The sequence below is a fragment of the Heterodontus francisci genome, chromosome 23 (genome assembly GCF_036365525.1).
Source record: "Heterodontus francisci isolate sHetFra1 chromosome 23, sHetFra1.hap1, whole genome shotgun sequence".
Classification (NCBI taxonomy): Eukaryota; Metazoa; Chordata; class Chondrichthyes; order Heterodontiformes; family Heterodontidae; genus Heterodontus; species Heterodontus francisci.
Window position 1 is genome coordinate 19,166,230 of NC_090393.1, and position 20,443 is coordinate 19,186,672.

The window sequence follows — 20,443 nt, forward strand, 5'->3', positions numbered from 1 at the left end:
TATGTCACTATCATTCTGCCAGTTTCCTGGATGGCAGGGAATTTACCCACTACATCTCCAGGCTGTTTCCAGTTGCTGTGGTCAAAATTGTGTCTTTTAATGTTTGTATCCACTGTATTCTGCGGTAGAGTATCTTAACTTATGTGTCTGTGTGTGGAGTGGAGGGGGGTTGAGTGGTTGTTTCGTTGCGATAAAAGGCCCAAGACTCCTGTCAGTTTTACGATTTTCAAAGTGCATCCTGCAATATGTATTATGAAAGTAAACATTTTAACTTAAAAGTGGTAGCAGTATATCATCTTAACTGGAATATGCAACAGGAGGGAATGGGTTTTAATGGAGTAACACACTTAGAAGGACCCAAAAGCATCCAGCTACAGGAAAGAGTCCCAAGCAACTTGATCCGATTAATGTATTAGACCCTTTAGATGTGCTCTCCAACACACTGGCTAACATATTTTATATTTAATTGTCCATTTCTCCATTCACTTTTTTAAAAATCTTTAATTATTGGTTTTATACTCATTTTTTTCCCCATCTAGCCCCTATGTTATGACAGAAAAGGACTATCTTACAATATTAGGATAGTAAAACACAGCATCATAGGATTAATTAGCAACTTGGGAAAGTGTTCCAATTCTTGGTCACTGTGGACCATCCATGGTAAAGACAATGAGGCTGCCTGTATAAGTGACAATTTGGGGAGCTAGAAGGAGGTGCAGTAGAGCAACTTGTTGGATGAATCTCTTCCTTCTGGTTTTTTTCTTCTCCCTTCCTGCAGGGAAGCAATTGATCCCTGCTCCCTCTCTCCATGACAGCACAGCTGAGATCAGTAACTTGTGGAAAATCATAGACTAGAATGCATGTCCAACTAATACCTTGCATTTACATAGTATCTTCAGTGCAGAAAACTTTCCAAGTACTTGCAAAGTGGAGGGGAGAGAATACATTAAATCTTCTTTGGCCTCCTTATCTCGAGAGACAATGGGTAAGCGCCTGGAGATGGTCAGTGGTGTGTGGAGCAGCGCCTGGAGTGGCTATAAAGGCCAATTCTAGAGTGACAGGCTGTTCCACAGGTGTTGCAGAAAAATTTGTTTGTCGGGGCTGTTACACAGTTGGCTCTCCCCTTGCGCCTCTGTCTTTTTTCCTGCCAACTGCTAAGTCTCTTCGACTCGCCACACTTTAGCCCCGCCTTTATGGCTGCCTGCCAGCTCTGGCGAACGCTGGCAACTGACTCCCATGACTTGTGATCAATGTCACAGGACTTCATGTTGCGTTTGCAGACGTCTTTAAAGCGGAGACATGGACGGCCGGTGGGTCTGATACCAGTGGCGAGCTCGCTGTACAATGTGTCTTTGGGGATCCTGCCATCTTCCATGAGGCTCACATGGCCAAGCCATCTCAAGCGCCGCTGACTCAGTAGTGTGTATAAGCTGGGGATGTTGGCCGCCTCGAGGACTTCTGTGTTGGAGAAACGGTCCTGCCACCTGATGCCAAGTATTCTCCGGAGGCAGCGAAGATGGAATGAATTGAGACGTTGCTCTTGGCTGACGTACGTTGTCCAGGCCTTGCTGCCATCGAGCAAGTTACTGAAGACACAGGCTTGATACACTCGGACTTTTGTGTTCCGTGTCAGTGCGACATTTTCCCACACTCTCTTGGCCAGTCTGGACATAGCAGTGGAAGCCTTTCCCATGCGCTTGTTGATTTCTGCATCTAGAGACAGGTTACTGGTGATAGTTGAGCCTAGGTAGGTGAACTCTTGAACCATTTCCAGAGCGTGGTTGCCAATATTGATGGATGGAGCATTTCTGACGTCCTGCCCCATGATGTTTGTTTTCTTGAGGCTGATGGTTAGGCCAAATTCATTGCAGGCAGCCGCAAACCTGTCGATGAGACTCTGCAGGCACTCTTCAGTGAGAGATGTTAAAGCAGCATCGTCAGCAAAGAGGAGTTCCCTGATGAGGACTTTCCGTACTTTGGACTTCGCTCTTAGACGGGCAAGGTTGAACAACCTGCCCCCTGATCTTGTGTGGAGGAAAATTCCTTCTTCCGAGGACTTGAACGCATGTGAAAGCAGCAGGGAGAAGAAAATCCCAAAAAGTGTGGGTGCGAGAACACAGTCCTGTTTCACGCCACTCAGGATAGGAAAGGGGTCTGATGAGGAGCCACCATGTTGAATTGTGCCTTTCATATTGTCGTGGAATGAGGTGATGATACTTAGTAGCTTTGGTGGGTATCCAATCTTTTCTAATAGTCTGAAGAGACCACGTCTGCTGACTAGGTCAAAGGCTTTGGTGAGATCAATGAAAGCAATGTAGAAGGGGCATCTGTTGTTCACGGCATTTCTCCTGTAGCTGACGAAGGGAGAACAACATGTCAACGGTCGATCTCTCTGCACGAAAGCCACACTGTGCCTCAGGGTAGACGCGCTCGGCCAGCTTCTGGAGCCTGTTTCGAGCGACTCGAGCAAAGACTTTCCCCACTATGCTAAGCAGGGAGATTCCACAGTAGTTGTTGCAGTCACCGCGGTCACCTTTGTTTTTATAGAGGGTGATGATATTGGCATCGCGCATGTCTTGTCCCAGCACAGGCATAGCAGTTCATGTAGTGCTGAGAGTATAGCAGGCTTGGCACTCTTGATTATTTCAGGGGTAATGCTGTCCTTCCCAGAGGCTTTTCTGCTGGCTAGAGAACCAATGGCATCACTGAGTTCTGATTTTGTTGGCTGTATGTCCAGCTCATCCATGACTGGTAGAGGCTGGGCTGCATTGAGGGCGGTCTCGGTGACAACATTCTCCCTGGAGTACAGTTCTAGGTAGTGCTCAACCCAGCAGTCCATTTGTTTGCGTTGGTCAGTGATTATGTCCCCTGATTTAGATTTGAGGGGGGCGATCTTCTTGATGGTTGGCCCAAGAGCTTTCTTAATGCCATCATACATTCCTCTGATGTTTCCGGTGTCTGAGGCCAGCTGAATATGACTGCATAGGTGTTGCCAGTAGTCATTTGCGCAGCGCCTGGCTGTTCTTTGTGCAGTGCTTCTGGCTGCTTTAAGTGCTACAGATGTTAACTCGCTGGGGGCTTTCTTGTAGTTCAACAGTGCAATGCGCTTAGCGGCTATGACAGGTTCCAGCTCTTCATTATGAGATTGAAACCAGTCTGCATTTCTCTTCGCACTTTGCCGTAGGTGGTCAAAGCTGACTCATAGATGGCGTCTCTGGTGTGGGCCCACTTGGTCTCAGCATCCCCTGTGGGAGTGTTTTGAAGGGCTGTTACAAGTGAATTTAGAAATTTTTGTAACAGCTGTGGATGAGAAATTCTGCTCGTGTTGATGCGCGGGTGGCCCTTCTGCTTGGAATGATGCAACTTCTTTGGTCTGAGTCTAATCTTGCTGCACACCAGGAAGTGGTCGGTGTCGCAGTCCGCACTGTGGAAGCTGCGTTTGATTTGAACACTGTTTATGGTGGCTCGCCTTGTGACGATGAGGTCTAGATGGTGCCGACGACGCGATCTTGGGTGCCTCCATGAAACCTGGTGACAGGGTTTAGTGTGAAAGAACGAGTTGGTGATGCAGAGGTTATGATAGGTACACAACTCGAGCAGTCTCTGCCTGTTCTCATTCATCCTTCCAACGCCATAGCGCCCAAGGCAGGAGGGCCATGAGTCATGGTCGGCCCCAACCCTGGCATTAAAGTCCCCCAGCTGGAATAGGTGTTCAGTGTTGGGGATGCTGCTAATGATGTTATGGAGTTCCTCGTAGAACTGATCTTTAGCTTCAGGTGGGGAGCAGAGTGTTTGAGCATAGATGCTGAGTAGGTGTACTGGACCAGAGGTGGTGAGCAGTCGGATGGACAGTATGCGTTCCGAGCCATTTGAGGGAGGCTCTATCATGCTGAGCAAGGAGTTTCTGATGGCGAAGCCCACTCCATGCTGTCTTGGTTCTTCAGGATCCCTGCCCTGCCAGAAGATGGTGTAGTCTTGCTCTGCTAGAGATCCACTCACGGGGAGGCGTGTCTCCTGAAGTGCTGCAATGTCTACATTGAGTCTATTGAGCTCGTTGTTAATGATGGCGGTCTTCCGAGAATCGTTGATTTGTGTAAGGTCTTCCGACAGGCCAGGACACACAGTTCTGACGTTCCTGCTTGCAAAGCGAAGGGCTGGTACCTTCTTTCCTTTTTTCGTGTTGTTTGGTGCGGTGTATCAGTCCACCTTTCGGGCAATGACCCTGAGCTCCAAGCACCCATTGAAGCAGGTAGACTGTGGCAGGACAGAACCTTATTGACAAGGGGCTGCCCGGTTTGAGGCGGGCGGTAGCTGTCCAGTGAGGTGCGATGACCTCTCCCACCGACAAAGGCAACCCGTGGCGCCCAGTTTCTACGCCAATTTAGCTGGACTTATAACGCGTAACTGCTGCCTTCCGTGTTGTTTCAGTCGCTGTGAGGCAACTATGGAGTGACCTCTCCATGGCGCATGCCTGGGCGAATTTATGGAGGTTGAGAGTTGCCCAGTCGTCAAAACTCCCCTCTCGGCCTTTCTGGTGGGGTCCAAATGAGTGCAGAGCACGACGTTTGGCACCGGTATGGCTGCAGGAACTGCCGGAAACATGCCAAAGGTGACACGTGACCACCTACGGGGTTCCGCTCCGGATTTTCTGTTAGGGTTTACTCCCTTAGCCTTGGTCTCTCCCGAGACGCCCACAAGGCAGTGGGGTTGTTAGGGCCCCTACACAGGTGTAGGATGATGCCGGTGGGAGGAGAGGGTGCGAGGGGGAGGGGTGGAGGGAAGGGGGTGCGAGGGGGAGCTGGGAAGGGGGGTGCAGGGGAAGGGGATGCAGGGGGAAGATGGTCCGAGGGGGGAGCTGGGACGGGGTTGTGAGGGGGTGAGCTGAGAGATTGGAGCCGGGAAGGGAGAGGGGGGGAAAGCGGGTGTAGGTAATAAGCCATTTCCTCCGTTCCCACCATCGACGCCTGGAAAGCTCATCCGCGTCCTTCGGGAGGTGAGCGACATCATCATGCGCCGGTACCAGCATTGCCAACAGCGCGCTGCTGATGCTCTCTGAGCCATCTCCCGCGGGCGCTTTGAAGTTGCGGCCGAGGAGCTGTTCGTGGATTTTTGGGTGTTCGGGGCACCTTTTCGCAAGGCTTCCCTAGGGTCCCGCTGCTCCTTCTTCTCTTCAATGGACACCGCACGCCGTGGCCGCAGACACTCTGGACAGTGAAGACAGCAGGATCGGAGATCAAAGTATCACCAGCTGTACTTTTCAGTTTCGTCCGGATCAATTTCATTGAGAAAACAAAGATCAGGTGTGGCTGGGGGAGGGCAGTGGACCCAGGTAACATAAACTAACTGTTAGCTTTTAGTTGGGGCTAAAATGAACTGATTTAAAGAGCCAGGGGAGTTTAAAACAGTTTAAGAGGGTAGATTGGGGGAGAAAACACTAAGAATGGGAGCAGATGGCCATGGATAGAGCTGAACAGCAAGGGAGCTTCCTAGGGAGCTTACAGCCCAGGAGCCATCTTGCTTAGGGTTTCCATTAAATACATTACATTAAATGAATATATTAAATAGATAATGGGAATAAAAGCAAAATCCAAGCCAAGGTGCAAGAGTTTGGTGAGGTAGTGGAAAAGATGGACTTTGAGAAGGTTTTAAAAGTGGTGAGAGAGGGAGGGATTTAGGGATGGAATTCTGGAGAGTAAGGCAGAGGAAACTAAATGTTCTGTGGTAAATGACAAGTGAAGGGAAGTGGGTATGCAAAAGACCAGAATTGGAGGACCAAACAGATGTAGGAATGGAGGAGGTTACAGAGCTGGGATGGGTTGAGGCCCTGTAGGGATTTGAAGATGAGAATGAGGATTTTAAAATCGATGCTTTGATAGACAGGAAACAAGTGGAGGTCAGTGAGGACAGGGGTGAATGTGAACGGGGTATAGTGCAAGACAGAATATGGGCAGTATAAACAGGAAGTACTGGAAATATTCAGGTTGGCAGCATCTGTGGAGACAGAAACAGGTAATGTTTCAGGTCAGTGACACCAACCTGAAACACTAATTCTGTTTCTCCCTCTACAGATACTGCCAGATCTGCTGAGTATTTCAAGCACTTCCTGTTTATATTCCAATTTCTAGCATCCACTATATTTTGCCTTTGTACAAGACATGGGCAGCTGACTTGAAAAGTTGAATTTTCTGAAGGGTGAGCAGCCGGCAAGTGTGACGTTGTAGAAATTGCGTCTAGCCATTACTGAAGCATGGATAAGGGTTTCAGTGGAGATGAGGGTGAGGAAGTGACAGACATGAGCAATGTTGTAGAGATGGAATTAGTGATCTTGTTGATGGGTAGGTTGTTGGATTTTAGGTTCAACTCTGGGTCCAAAAGGACACCAAGGTTTTGCATGGTCTGGTTCAGCCTGAGCAAGTAGCCAAGAGAAGGCTTTGTGGGATTTAAGTTTGCGTACGAAAAGGAAATTGACATCTCATTTGGATTACTTGTTCATGCTAGCCTGAATCCGCTTTGCAAGCCTGGACAACTGGAGGTTTCAGTTGACAAGTTGCGGATGAGCTTCCCCACTGACTCAATTGGTAAATGTGCAGCTCAGAGTTACTGTGCCATACGGACAGAGAAACTCTCTGGTTCGATCCTTGGCTTGTGATAAGTTAACTGATCTCAACTGAGATAGCAGTGTGGGTTGCTGCAGTCCTTTTCAAAATCAGTAAGCTTTGCAGGGTAGGGAAGAGAATCAGCCAAGGTGAGCACAGGATTGAACTTGACTGTGATGCTTTCCATGGTCAAATAATCCTCTGGCATTGGTGTCTAGACTCCTGTATGAAGAATGGCCTCTTGGGTAGAGTACTGGCGGAATGCTAATGCCTATGAAATCGTACTCTAGTGTGAGCCAGAGCCTTCTAGAGAGGAAGGGAGAAAATTGAAGTGTGGATCCTTTTTAATAAGAATTGTCAAGTTGAGCATCAAGGGTGGGGGAGGGTGCAGTTGTACTTCCTTTGTTATGCTACAGTGAAGTTTCAATATATCAAAGTTCAGGGAGATCAGCAAAAACATCAATAGATATTGATATTGTTACGAATAGGTGAGCAATATCTAGAGGTCTTTTTCTGTCTTTACCTGGTCTTACTGCAACAGGGTTTTATTTTTAAACACACTGTGTTTTGAGATCCTTTTTTTGTGAATCCTTGTTCACAGTTTCCAATTACCAGGCAAATAACTGAGCACAAACAGGCTTTCTTTGGTTTAAAGCAGAAAGAGGAAATTTATTAAAACCGTAAAACTTTAACTCAAACTTTAATATGGTGCATGCCTACGGATATACGACGCATTCATACTAGCGTGCACACACAATATAAACATGCAAAATAGGGACTGAAAAGAGCAGAAGAAACGATATTTATAACAGTTTGAGGCAATATCTTGTTACTGTTTCTCGAGCGCTGTAGTCCTTGATTGAAGTTATAGTCTTGCGTTTCATTGGGGCCCAGTAATCATCTTAAAACTTTAACGTGGCAAACCTTTCTCTCTTTGAGTTTCACGTGTCTTCAATGATTTCAGTTCCCTGAGAGATGAGCAGGCAGGAGATGTTCTTGCTTCAGTTCCTGAAGCACACGGTGTCCTCTCCTCAAATCCCTTTTGTTGGGAGTTCAAATTCAAAAAAAACTCCCAAGTTGCCCAGCAGGCTAGTCATGTGACTAGCTCCTTATATGGAACAGTCTCGTCAAAAATCCTTTGTGGGAAGTGCAAATTCACTGCAACAGCCATAGTCATGTGACTAAAACTAGTCTGACCACTTCTCTGTATTAGGAAGCAACTGCTGTGGCCCCCATTGTTTCAACATTGTCTGGTATTATGCAAATGTCCTTCCACTCAGGGCTTGCGATTTTAAGTTTCTGTTCATGTGGCAAAATAATGTGTGCCTCAGTCTTGGCAGGTGGGGGTTTGCCTGACCATATTTATTCTTGCCTTACTCCCATTCTCCTGAACATTTAGAACTGGCCCCCCTATGTAACAGGCTGCCTGCATTTTCCATAGGTATGCTACAGTATCTGCATCGTTAACCTTAGTTTTATGTCAATGTTGTGGTAGCCTCCTATTCTACCTCCAGTGCTGGTCTTCTACTTCCTTTCTTGGATTGTCATCCAGCTCGTCAGTCAGTTAGCTTAATACAGGGCGCCCACACCATTTCTCTGCCACTGGACTTACATATTTGAATTTGGTGGGTCCAGTAACAAAGGAAAAACCTATTCTCAGCATTGCTCCAACCTATGAGGGTTTTCTGATATATCAAAATGTAGCATATCAAGATTCCATTGTAGTAGATATGAACAGCTTCCATCTATTTCTATTCTTTTGCTTTCTGCACTGCTTTTAGAATTTCTGTGGTATTTTTCCTAATGGGTATGGCAACTTTCTATTTGTAGTGGCAAAACTCTTTTTGAGCTTGATCCTTATTAAATATGAGCTTTCCAGAGCAGCAGGTAACTGAACCATGTGAAGTGAAAAGGAATCAGGTGGATTTAGTTGTGCTCAGTGGTAGGTCTGCCACAATTATCTTTAACACCACTGGACTAATCGGCTCCTGATTGCTAGCCACCGATCAATTCTTGCTGGAAGTATGTATGTGTGACCTTTGGGTAAAGACAGGATCAGGGTGAAATAGCCTGCCAGCATTCACTGTCTAGGCTCATATGAGCAATCATCACTTGGGTGTACTGAAAGGCTTCTGATGTCTGTGAAACCGTATCCAACTCCTTCCTAAGAACTTTCTAGAGTCACTCCATTCATTGCACTATCATCATTTAGTATGCATTTAGTGGGCCCCTTTGGGTTTTTCTATAAAATTTGATCTGAGCCATAAAAGTCAAATCAGATCCTCAAACAGGATCCATATGGGTCAAGAAGATATTCCACTTAAAAGAAAATGTTGCTTTTAAGGTTAATATCTGGTGATTTTCCCTCAGCGAACTGCACCCAACCCAAAAAGATCCAGATGGTTTCTGTATTTGAAGTGCTGGTCCGATATGCGGAAGTGCGCCAGAAGGTCCTGTTGCATATGCCACACTTTTTTTTATTACAATTTATCTCATTCCCATTTGTGGAACTGTTCTCTTAGTTCATCTAAACTTTGACAATGACCTCTCTGATTTTATATAAATTCTTGTCAGGTTTATTTTGTTGAATGTTTAAACTTACACGAGTGGACTAATTGGGCACTGCCCTTCTCCCCCATTGAAACTTTACTTTAAAATGTGTTCACTATTCTGTAGATAAGCATTTGACCATTTTGTGACAGCCAGATCCACAAGCAGCAATGAGGTGAATCTGTCTTTTGAAGGTGGTGATTCAGGATAAGTGTTGGCCAGGATATCAAAAGAAATCTTTGCTCATGTTAAATAATGCCATGGAATCAGCAGATGGTGCCTCAATCTTGTTCAAAAGACAACATCTCTGACAATGCAGTATGCCTTCAGTACTGCACTGGAGGATCAGCCTTCATTACATGCTCAAGTCATGGAGTGGGGCTTGAACACATAGGAGATGAAATTGGTCTCAGCCAGCAGCATGAAACAGTCTTGTAACAAATTGGCCGCCCAATTTTTTTATCGAGCCTGATCTTCTATCGCACCCAATCTTTCTTACCACTGAAGTTCATAGAACAATAATTCAGACTCTTTTTGGAGACTTGTTTCCTGGTCTCACTGTCGCTTTTACTTGGTTTGAAATTTAAAATCTTGGCAATGTTTTCCAAGTCAATGGAAAATTAAAACTGGAGCAGTGAAAAATCGGCTGCCCGTTTCATGCTGCCGGCATAGACTAATTTCACCCCGTAATCTTGTGGCTCTGTTAAGAGTGTGCTACCAACTGAGCTAAGCTGACATACATGTATAGGCTTGAATACCCATGAACTGAAGGGAGAAAAAGTTATCAAGAACTGCACAGTGAAATAAATTGAGGGCAAGATTGGGCACAGATGTAATGCCTTCCTCCCTCAGTCTGCTGATGATCACTGTTGAGCATCACAAGTGAAGCACGTCCACTTTAGTGAGGTTCAGGTGGGTGACTGGACCCATGAAGCCATATTCCAGTACATCAGTGTCTTTAAAAGAGACGAGACTTTGAAGAAAATTTTATGCCCGTTTTGCTTTTGAGTACTGTTTATTTTAGTCAAGGGTCATCAGTTGCATTCAGGAAATTTGTTGCATTCTTTTCATTGTTAAAGCTGGAAATTCAGTGCACATTTGTATGTCCTTAAGTACTGTTTTTGCCTTCAGTAACTTTAAAATTATTTGGACAATGATTAAGGGAGCAGTAAAACCATAAATACAAAATTGTCTAAGGGATAGAAAACAGTGTTCCCCAGGATTCAGTACTAGGATTACTGAGTTTTTTTTGTTGTAGATTAATGACTTGGACATGGGGATACAGGGCACAATTTTGAAATTTGCAGATGACATGAAACTTGGGAAAGTAGTAAATCGCAAACAAAGTGGACTTCAGGAAGACATAGACATGTTGGTGGAATGGGCAAACACGGCAGATGAAAGTAAATGCAGGAAAGAGTGAGGTGATACTTTTTGGAAGAATGAAGGAAGAGAGATAACACAAGCTAAATGGTATAATTTTTTAAAGAGTGCAATAACTGAGAAATCTTGGGGGTGTTTGTGCGTAATCTTTGAAGCTGGCAGGTCAGGTTAAGAAAGCAGTTAAGTAAGCATATTTGATCCTAGACTTTATTAAGAGAAGCATAGAATACAAGGTCCAAAAAGTTATGTTAAACTTATATAAAACAATAGTTTGGCCCCAGCTGGAGGATTCTGTCCAATTCTAGGCATCACATTTTAGGAAAGACGGAAAGGGTATAGAAGAGATTTATTAGAATGATTCCACAGATGAGGGATTACAGTTACGTGGATAGACCAGAGAAGCTGGGCAGAGAAGGCGATGAGATTTGACAAAGGTGTTTAAAATCATGAAGGGTATAGAAAGAGTAAATAAGAAGAAACTATTTCCAATGTCTGAAGGGTTGATAACCGAAGGGCACAGATTTAAGATGATTGGCAAAAGAACCAGAGGCGACATGAGGAAAACCTTTTCTATGCAGTGAATAGTTGGGATTTGGAATGCACTACCTGAAAGGATGATGGAAGCAGATTCAGTAGTAGCTTTTAAAGGGAATTGGATAATACTTAGAACCATAGAACTACAGAAAAATTATGGCACAGAAGGAGGTCATTCAGCCCTTCATGTCCGTGCTGGCCAAATAAACTAGCTGCCCGATCCACCACTGTTCCTGGCAGTGAACTCCAGACACCCACCACCCTCTAGGTGAAAAAGTTTTTCCTCCTGTCACCTCTAATCCTTCTACCAATCACCTTAAATCTGTCCCCCCTGGTAATTCATCTCTCCGGTAGGGGAAACAGGTCCTTTCTGTCTACTCTATCTAGGCCCCTCATAATTTGTTCACCTCAATTAAGTCACCCCTCAGCCTCCTCTGTTCTAGGGAAACAACCCTAGCCTATCCAATCTTTCCTCATAGCTGCAACTTTCAAACCCTGGTAACATTCTTGTAAATCTCCTCTGTACTCCACATTTAAGTCCAAATCATTAATATAAACCACAAACAGCAAGGGACCCAGCACTGAGCCCTGTGGAACACCACTGGAAACAGCTTTCCATTCGCAAAAACATCCGTTGACTACTACCCTTTGTTTCCTATCCCTGAGCCAATTCTGGATCCAACCTGCCACATTCCCCTATATCCCATGGGCTTTCATTTTACTGACCAGTTTGCCATGCAGGACTTTGTCAAATGCGTTGCTAAAATCCCAGGTAGACCACATCCACTGCACAACCCTCATCAATCCTCCTTGTTACTTTCTCAAAAGACTCAATCAAGTTAGTATGACGTGACCTTCCCCTAACAAATCCATGCTGACTATCCCTGATGTTATGACCGACTGCTCAAGACAAAGCCTCCAATCAAAATATATAATTCTGATTGTGGTGGGAGCAACAAATTAACTGTTTAATTAGAAAAATGAAATTCTTAAACACTACTAAGATATAAACAACATTTAAAATACAAACAATTAGTGTCTATGCGGATTTATGCTCCTGCTGGAGTGGAATCTTCCAGTGTGGAACAGTCCAAGGTTGCTTGAAATCCTCACAGTCGTCCGATGGAGAAAAAAAGGTTCTTCAACAGTAGGGACAGTCAGTAGTCTAGTTCCAGTTGAAGTGCTCCTCTTCTTCCAGTGATGGATTCAGCAATCAACAACTTGCAGACACTTTTTAATGAATCAATTTGTCTTTAGAATTGTTTTCAGGGGTGAAAAAGTGATCAGTCTAAAATTCACCTTCCTTCAGTTTAAATTATCAGAGATCTCGGTTCCATTCATGCTGGTCCAGCTGTCTGTCTTAGAACAGTCTGTTTCAACAAAAATACAGTTCAAAAGATAATCGCAACATTGTATATCTTGATCCTTAGTCTCTGAATGGCTGTTGCTGGGTGACCAGGATGCATTCTTTGAAGCTGGTTTGTTCTGTCTCCGTATGGTTGCATCCTACGGCAACCAGAATGCACTTTCTCTAACTCCTGAGCCTTGCTTGTTCTTAAAGTAGTACTGATCCTTTTACGGCCTTAAAGGCACACAGCATACTTCCCGGAAAAGAAAAAAAAACTACAGGATCATAACACCTCGGCCAGGTGAACTGCACAGCTAGGAGCACTGACCACTACTGGATTCACTATTCTCTGAGCAGTTTCTCGGGTACCCCATAACCTATGTGGCATCACTTGACACTGGAAACCCCTGTTTGGTGTAACAGAAGCTGACTTTCTTACCCTGGGGTGTCAAAGGAATTTGACAGTATCCCTCCAACACATCTGTCTCTTTAAGACACATTGTGTTGCCCGCTCTGTCCATACAGTCCTTTTAAATAAGAATTTGGGTAGGAGTCTGCCTTCTTTACTGCAGTTATTTTTCTAGAGTCTACACAAGTTTGAGCCGACCCACCAGGTTTAGACATCAAGACCATCTGTGAATTCCAGCTGTCCTGACTAGATTCAACTAAGCTGCCCTTCAGCATGCATTGTATCTCTGCTTCCACTTGGGCCTGTCTGTCTGGACCCAAGAGGCAAGGATGTTGTTTTAAAGGAATGGTTCCCCCTTTATGGAATAGTTGGGTGCTGGATGGCCAGCACAGACACGATGGGCCGAAGGGTCTGTTTCTGTGCTGTATAACTCTATACCCATATCATGTGTGGCTAAGATTGTGCATCCCAGCTTATCCCTACAAACTTTTTGAAACGTTGTGAAAAACCTGGTTAGGTCTTCATGCTGTTTTGCCTCTAAGTGTAAAAGCATATTGGATTTTCCTAGCCATTCTATATTCGCTAATCTGACAGTCGGAGGTTCAAACTGAGAATTTCCTAGGCCTGCTTCTGCCTCATCCTCACTATCATTTTCTTTCTCAACAGTCCCGATTACCTGACATACCTGTACTGGCTTATCCTCCTCCCTGCAGTAATTTTGTTTGAGCATTTTAATGTGACACAACCGGTTCTTCTTCTGGTGATCAGGGGTGTCAGTCAAGTAATCGATCTTACCCACTCTTTTGATCACTCTATATGGGTCACTGAACCGTGCTTTTAATGGTTCGCCCTGCAATAGTAACAACACTAATACGTCATCCCCTGGTTTTATGTTTTTCCCACCATTTGACAGGTATGGCATGTCCTACAAAATTATCTCATCCTTTGTATGACATGGCCATTAATAATGTTGGCTTATGCGTGATTTGGTCTTCTGAATTCCCCTATGTCCTGCAAAAGGAATGTCATGTGCTAACCTTAATAATCCTTGTCGATATTTAGGTGGCACCATTATCTGTTCAACAACTGTCCAGTCTTTGTCGGCAGGTCTATGAGGCGGTCTCCATTTCCTCCTCAAAACCCTGTTTGCCATATAACATCCTTCCGGAACTCCTTTCGCCTCGGCTTCTGTCAGAGCCGTCTGTGCTATTCGGTATATCTCTAGATCAGCTTGCTATGCTGCAATGATAGACGATTTGTTAAACATCTCATTTGGATTATCTAAATCCCCAAATAAGATTTCAGATACTTGGCTATCTATTTGTGATGCCTCTTTTACCTCCGACAATGGATCCTGTTTAGCCATTGCTCAGGTAACTACACATGCAGGAAATATTCTCAGAACTTATTCCTGTAATTGCTCCGTTTCCTTAATTTCACTTGGTTCCTCTGTAACTATAGGAGAAACTGATACTTTTGATCCAGCCAAATCATTTCCTAGGAGTAGATCAATTCCCTCTACTGGTAAACTGTGGACAACATCTGCAGTTACTATCCCAGATATTAAGTCACTCTCTTGGTGTACTTCATACAAAGGTACGGGTACGGGGATATACTCCCCGCCAGTTCCATTAACTAAAATTTTAGCGTTCAAGGCGCCCTCTATTGGAAACCTTATATCTTTTCCCAGCAAGTGTTTGGGTTGCTCCTGTGTCCCTGAGTATAATAGGTTTTCCTGCCTCATTTACTACTAAGATATAAACAACATCTAAAATAGAAAATATTAGTGTCCTTGCAGATTTATGCTCCTGCCGAAGTGGAATCTTCCAATGTGGAACAGTCCAAGGTTGCTTGAAGTCCTCACAGCTGTCCAATGGGGGAAAAAAGGTTCTTCAACAGTAGGATAGTCAGTAGTCTAGTTCCAGTTGTAGTGATGCTCTTGTTGGGGTACACAAAGTTAGTGCAGAGGAAAAGTCTCTGACTGCGGATATAGCTTCTTCACAATTTCCAACACTCTGAACGAAGATGACCCATTTTGTTGCAATGATAACACTTTGGCTTGCGAACCTCACTTCTACTCCCAGCACCTTTTTTTCTGGCCTGAGGAGGTGATCCTGGGGCATTCCCAGCTGTTCCTTCTTGTCCCCGGCTACTTGCCTTCCTTTCACTCTCCCACTTCCTATCCTTCTCTGATTTATGGGGGTGACAGACAAAATAGATTGGCTTATTCACAAGCTCAAAATCATCAGCAATTTCCACTGCTTGCCTAGCTTTCAAAACCTTCAGGTTATCTATGAGTTCTCACTACTGAAGGAATGGAGTTTTTCAACTCTTCTAAGAGAATCAGTTCTCAAAGGTTCTCATATGTGGTTTCTATCTTTAATGCCTGTATCCAACAGTCAAAGTTAATTTGCTTCACCCTGTCAAATTCTAAATATGTCTGTCCAGCCAATCTCCATAAGTTCCTAAACTTCTGACGGTAAGCTTCAGGGACTTACTCATACGCAGCGAGAATAGTCTTTTTTGCCATCTCATAATCTGCAGAAGCCTCTTCAGGAAGCACGGTATAGGCTTCATGAGCTCTGTCTACCAACTTGCCCTGCATAAGCAGTGTCGAGCTTTCTTTTGGCCATTTCATCTGTTTGGCTATAGTTTCAAAAGATATGAAAATGCCTCTACATCCCTTTCCTCGAACCTAGGAAGAGCCTGTATAAATTTAAACAACTTTTCGCTGGGTCCTGTGCTAAATTCAGATTCTTCCTGACCAGAATTTTCCCTGGATTCAAGACTACCCTTTTGTCTTAGTTCCATCTCTTTTTACTTAAATTTCCTGTCTTCTCTTTCACTCTCTCTTTGAAGTTCAAGTTTTCTTATTGCTATTGCTGTTTCTTTTTCTATTTCAACTATTTTCGTTTCCAGCTGAATCCTAGCCAATACCGCTGCTTTACTCTCAGACTCTTGTTCCTCGAATTGCCCTTCATCAACATCATCATCTTCTACTAATTCCAGATATTCAGCTATTATGTCAATCATCTCTGCTTTTTTGTCATCTAATTTCAATTCCAACTCCAATTTCGCTGCCAGTTCTTTTAATTTGTTTTAAAGTTTTCAAGTCACTCAGGGAAACATTCCGTTTTTCCAAAATCTCTGCTGAAACCACCAATCCCGTTACAGTGCTATAGACTGTACCTTCTTATACAAGAGTCCTGGTTCTTTTAATTGGTGTTAATTTAGATCCCAACAATAGAGTTTCCAGTTGAGCCCAATTTAAATGTTACTCCAGAAACGAGTAATTAATATGATCCCAAATGCGAGCCCTCCAATTAGTCTGATAATGATCCCAGACGCGAGCCACCTAATTAAATATGATTCAACCGTAAGCGAGCCCCTAATTAATATGTTACGACTGTGCCACTCCACAGATCGCCTAACATATCAGTTTAAACTTTCCAAATTAATGAAAACCACAGCCAAATTGACCATCTATTAACCCCCCGAATGAAGCTAACCAAGCCAGGTGTCATTGGATCAACAAATTAACTGTTTAATTAAAAAAACTAAATTCTTAAACACTGTTAAGATATAAACAACATTTAAAATAGAAACAATTAGTGTCCTTGCAGATTTATGCTCCTGCTGGTGGAACAGTCCAAGGTTGCTTGAAGTCCTCACAGTCGTCCGATGGGGAAAAAAGGTTCTTCAACAGTAGGACAGTCAGTAGTCTAGTTCCAGTTGAAGTGCTGCTCCTCTTCTTCCAGCGATGAATTCAGCAGTCAACAACTTGCAGACACTTTTCAATGAGTCAATTTGGCTTTAGAATTGTTTTGAAGGGTGAAAAAGTGATCAGTCTAAAATTCACCTCCCTTCAGTTTAAATTATCAGAGATCTTGGTTCCATTCATGCTGGTCCAGCTGTCTGTCTTAGAACAGTCTGTTTCAACTAAAAAAAAAGTTCAAAAGATAATCGCAACATTGTATATCTCGATCCTTAGTCTCTGAGTGGCTGTTGCTGGGTAGCCAGGATGCATTCTTTGAAGTTGGTTGGTTCCCTGTCCATATGGTTGTATCCCACGGCAACAAGAATGCACTTTCACTAACTCCTGAGGCTTGCTGGTTCTTAAAGTAGTACTGGTCCTTTCACAACCTTAAAGGCACACTGCATACTTCCCGGAAAAGAAAACAAAACTACAGGATCACAACACTGATTAATCTGTTCCTTTCTAAGTGGCAGTTTATCCTGTCCCTCAGAATTGATTTTAACAATTTACCACCACCGAGGTCAGACTGACCAGCCTATAGACTATAAATATTTACTTGAAGAAAAATCGCAGGGATATGGATAAAGCTCTTCAAAAGAGCCATTCCAGACTTGATGGATTGAATGGCCTCTCGTTTTGTAAATTGGGGCATAGACTGAAGAGAAAAGAAGTAATGATAAACAAGTTCAAATCGTATGTTCAATTTGTGTATCTTACGAAAGGGTGCAGAAGGATTTATGAAGATGGTTATGATAAATGAGAAACTAGAGCTCCTTTCCTTAGAGCAAAGAAGGTTAAGAGGAGATTTGGTAGAAATGTTCAAAATTATGAATTATTTTTATGGGGGAATAACTACTCCCATTGGGTGGTGTGTTAGTAATTAGAGGGCAGAGGTTTAAGATCAGCAAAAGAACAAAGGGAGTTTGTTAGGGCGTGGAATGCCCCACCAGAAACAGTGGTAGAAGTAGAATCCACTGTGGGTTTTAGAAAATAAATAAATATTCAGAAAAAAATGAAAATGATGTGGAAAAAGGACAGGGAAATGGGTCTGTTTCACAGAACTTGCACACGCATGATGGGCTAAACGACCTTCCTATGTTTAAAATTCTAAGATTAAGACTCATCCTGTTAATGGCACATGAATAGTGATGGCCACAGAACACAATAGGCGTAAATGGATCTTGCTCAAGTTGACAAGTTGTATTTTGTGGCATGTCCCAGGGATTGTGTTGGGATAGGTTAAGTGAGTGTGCAGTAAGGTGACAGATGGAGTATAATGTGAGGTTATTCACTTTAGGAGGAAGAATAGAAATTCAGGATTTTTTTAAATGGTGAGAAACTTTACGATATGTTCAGAGAGACTGGCTTCACACAAGAAACACAGTTAGCAGGCAAGTACAGCAAGCAGTTAGGAAGGCAAATGGCATCATAGTCTTTATTGCAAGGAGTTTGGAGTACCAGAGTACTTAAATCCTTCTACAATTGTACAGGACTTTGGTGAGACCACACCTGGAATGCTGTGCAGTTTTGATCTCGTTATCTAAAGAAGGATATACTTGCCTTGGAGGTGTGCAGTGAAGTTTCAATAGATTGATTCCTGGGATAAGAGGGTTATCCTATGATGAGAAGTTGAGTAGAATGGACTTATACTCTGGAATTTAGAAGAATGAGAGGTGATCTCATTGAAACATGTAAGATTCTGAGCGAGCTTGACAAGGTAATTATTGAGAGGTTGCTTCCCCTGACAGGAGAGTCTAGACTAGGGGGCCTTGTCTCAGGATAAGGGGTCGATCATTTAAGACTGAGATGAAGGGGGATTTCTTCATTTGGGGCTGTGAATCTTTAGAAATCTCTGTCCCAGAGGGCTGTGGATGTTCAGTCATTGAATATATTTAATCCTGATATAGATTTTTAGACTCTAGAAAATCAAAGGATATGGGGGTTGGGTGGGAAAGTGTGGAGGTCAAGGATCAGTCATGATCTTATTGAATGGCAGAGGAGGCTGCAGGAGCTGTATGGCCTGCTCCTGCTCCAATTTCTTAAGTTCTCTTGTTTGCCATATATGTAGGGACTAATATCAAAAGTTGAAGATACCAAATTAGGAAACATGGCAAACTGAAAGGGTTTGACTGAGTAAATAGTGAAAGTTTATTTCCACTGGTTATTTTTCAAGTTGGTAACCAGAGGTTGAAAATTTAGGATTAGAAACATGAAGAAATTAAAAGATTTTGGTCTCCATTGAAATTTTCATTTGCAGTAATGCACGCCATATTTTAAGTCACTATTAAAATCAAGTCAGCCCTATTGGATTATATAAAATAAAAGTCTTTCTGGTGAGTAATGCAAGCAAGGCAGCATTTACAGTCCCCACCACTTATGCCATCCACGCTTATCATGGGCAGCTGCCTATATCAGGCAAACAGCGCTAACCATTTGCAAGTACCATTGAAGTCAAATTACAAAGACGCCACTTATTAGGCACCCTTGCTAGTTCAGTCAGTTCTGCACAATCTTCAACAAATCTGCACTTCCATTAATCCCCTATTTACTAATTTATGCATATAAAGCACAAATTGAATGCTTATCCTTTAACTGTTTCAGCCCTTTGTCTTGGTAATTGAATTTGAATAATTCACATAGTTTCTGTATATCAAAACATTTCTCTGCATGATTGCTGATGTTGGATACATTGGTTTTGATTCAGTGCCTTTTAATTAAAACCAACGTTGATCTCTACTGCCCCTCATGGGTTGTGCTTTTAGGTCTGGAGAGTTTCCTTTTAAGGCCTGCAAAGGTTCCACTTTTTACTCAAATGTTATTTAAATAACTTGACAGAAAATGAAAAAAGCTGGGAATTTCAAAGGTATTTAAAGTTCTATTAATGAATCAAGCTTAATGTTTTACATGGAGTAAATCTGCTAAATGGCATGTACTCTCCCTGGTCTCTGAAGAGAGGGAGAAAATATCCACAAATCTTCAGTGTGATCCTTTTACTTGTGTTCTCAATAAAATGAAAACAGGTTAACTGACAATGCAGCAGCTGATGAGCAGGGCCCCCATTCCCCTCCGCAGAGTTTGTGTGGTTAACAAAACATTTCTGTCTTTTCAGGGCGACGATTCAGTGATAAAGTCGATCGTCTGAAACTTGCAGAAATGGTCAAACAGGTCATTGAAGAACAAACAAATTCACAGGATTCCTAACATTAGTGCCTGCTGTTTTTACAATGTACCAGGAGTATTCTTTGATAAATGTAAAAAAAAGTTTTTATTTAAATAAAAGATTAAAAAAAACAAGTGCGAAAGACTTCGGAAAGGTTTCTTGAGCCTCAAAACATCCCAGGCACAGCTACCTCCACCCACAGTGTTGAATAGAACATGGTTTCTAAATTTTAATCAACATATACTCATCACATTGAAAGACGTCAGTGCTGGGGAGTGGAGCAATTTATCCTTTGGCACCCAGTATGGCATCAGCCGTTTCTAAGTTAGATTTAATTGCATTAAAAGCACCGGGTAAATGTAAGTTGAGAAATATCTCGAGGTGCTTTGCAGAGGGAGTAAGAAAAAATATCTAATATATGGGATAATGAACAGACAGCAAACTGTGCTCCCAGATTTAGAAGTAATTTGAAAGCCTGGTTGGGGATGTGAATTTTGATGAGGTTTGTAAAGATGGGATTTACTAACATGTTTGTGTAACTTTACAGTGTAATAACAGAGTGACACTTGTAACTACTGTGTATATTTATTTTGGTTTTTTTTGGTTGTTTCTTGTTGTTTGGTTATAGAGAACATTAGAGAAATCAAGCCTGGAAGTGACTACGGCGTGGATGAGGGTTTCCGTGGCAGTGGGGGTAAAGTCAAAG

The 20,443-nt window shown here is 43.1% G+C and overlaps 1 protein-coding gene across 1 annotated transcript in view; it reads left to right on the forward strand.

Annotated features, from left to right (window-relative positions):
• Positions 1 to 19,867, forward strand: part of mapkapk5 (MAPK activated protein kinase 5) — a 111,296-nt gene extending 91,429 nt beyond the window's left edge. Inside the window, exon 14 of the mRNA XM_068054812.1 lies at positions 19,687 to 19,867. Coding sequence (XP_067910913.1) covers positions 19,687 to 19,778 — 92 coding nt within the window. The 3' untranslated portion in view covers positions 19,779 to 19,867. The remainder of the gene's footprint in view (positions 1 to 19,686) is intronic.
• The last annotated feature ends 576 nt before the right edge of the window (positions 19,868 to 20,443 follow it).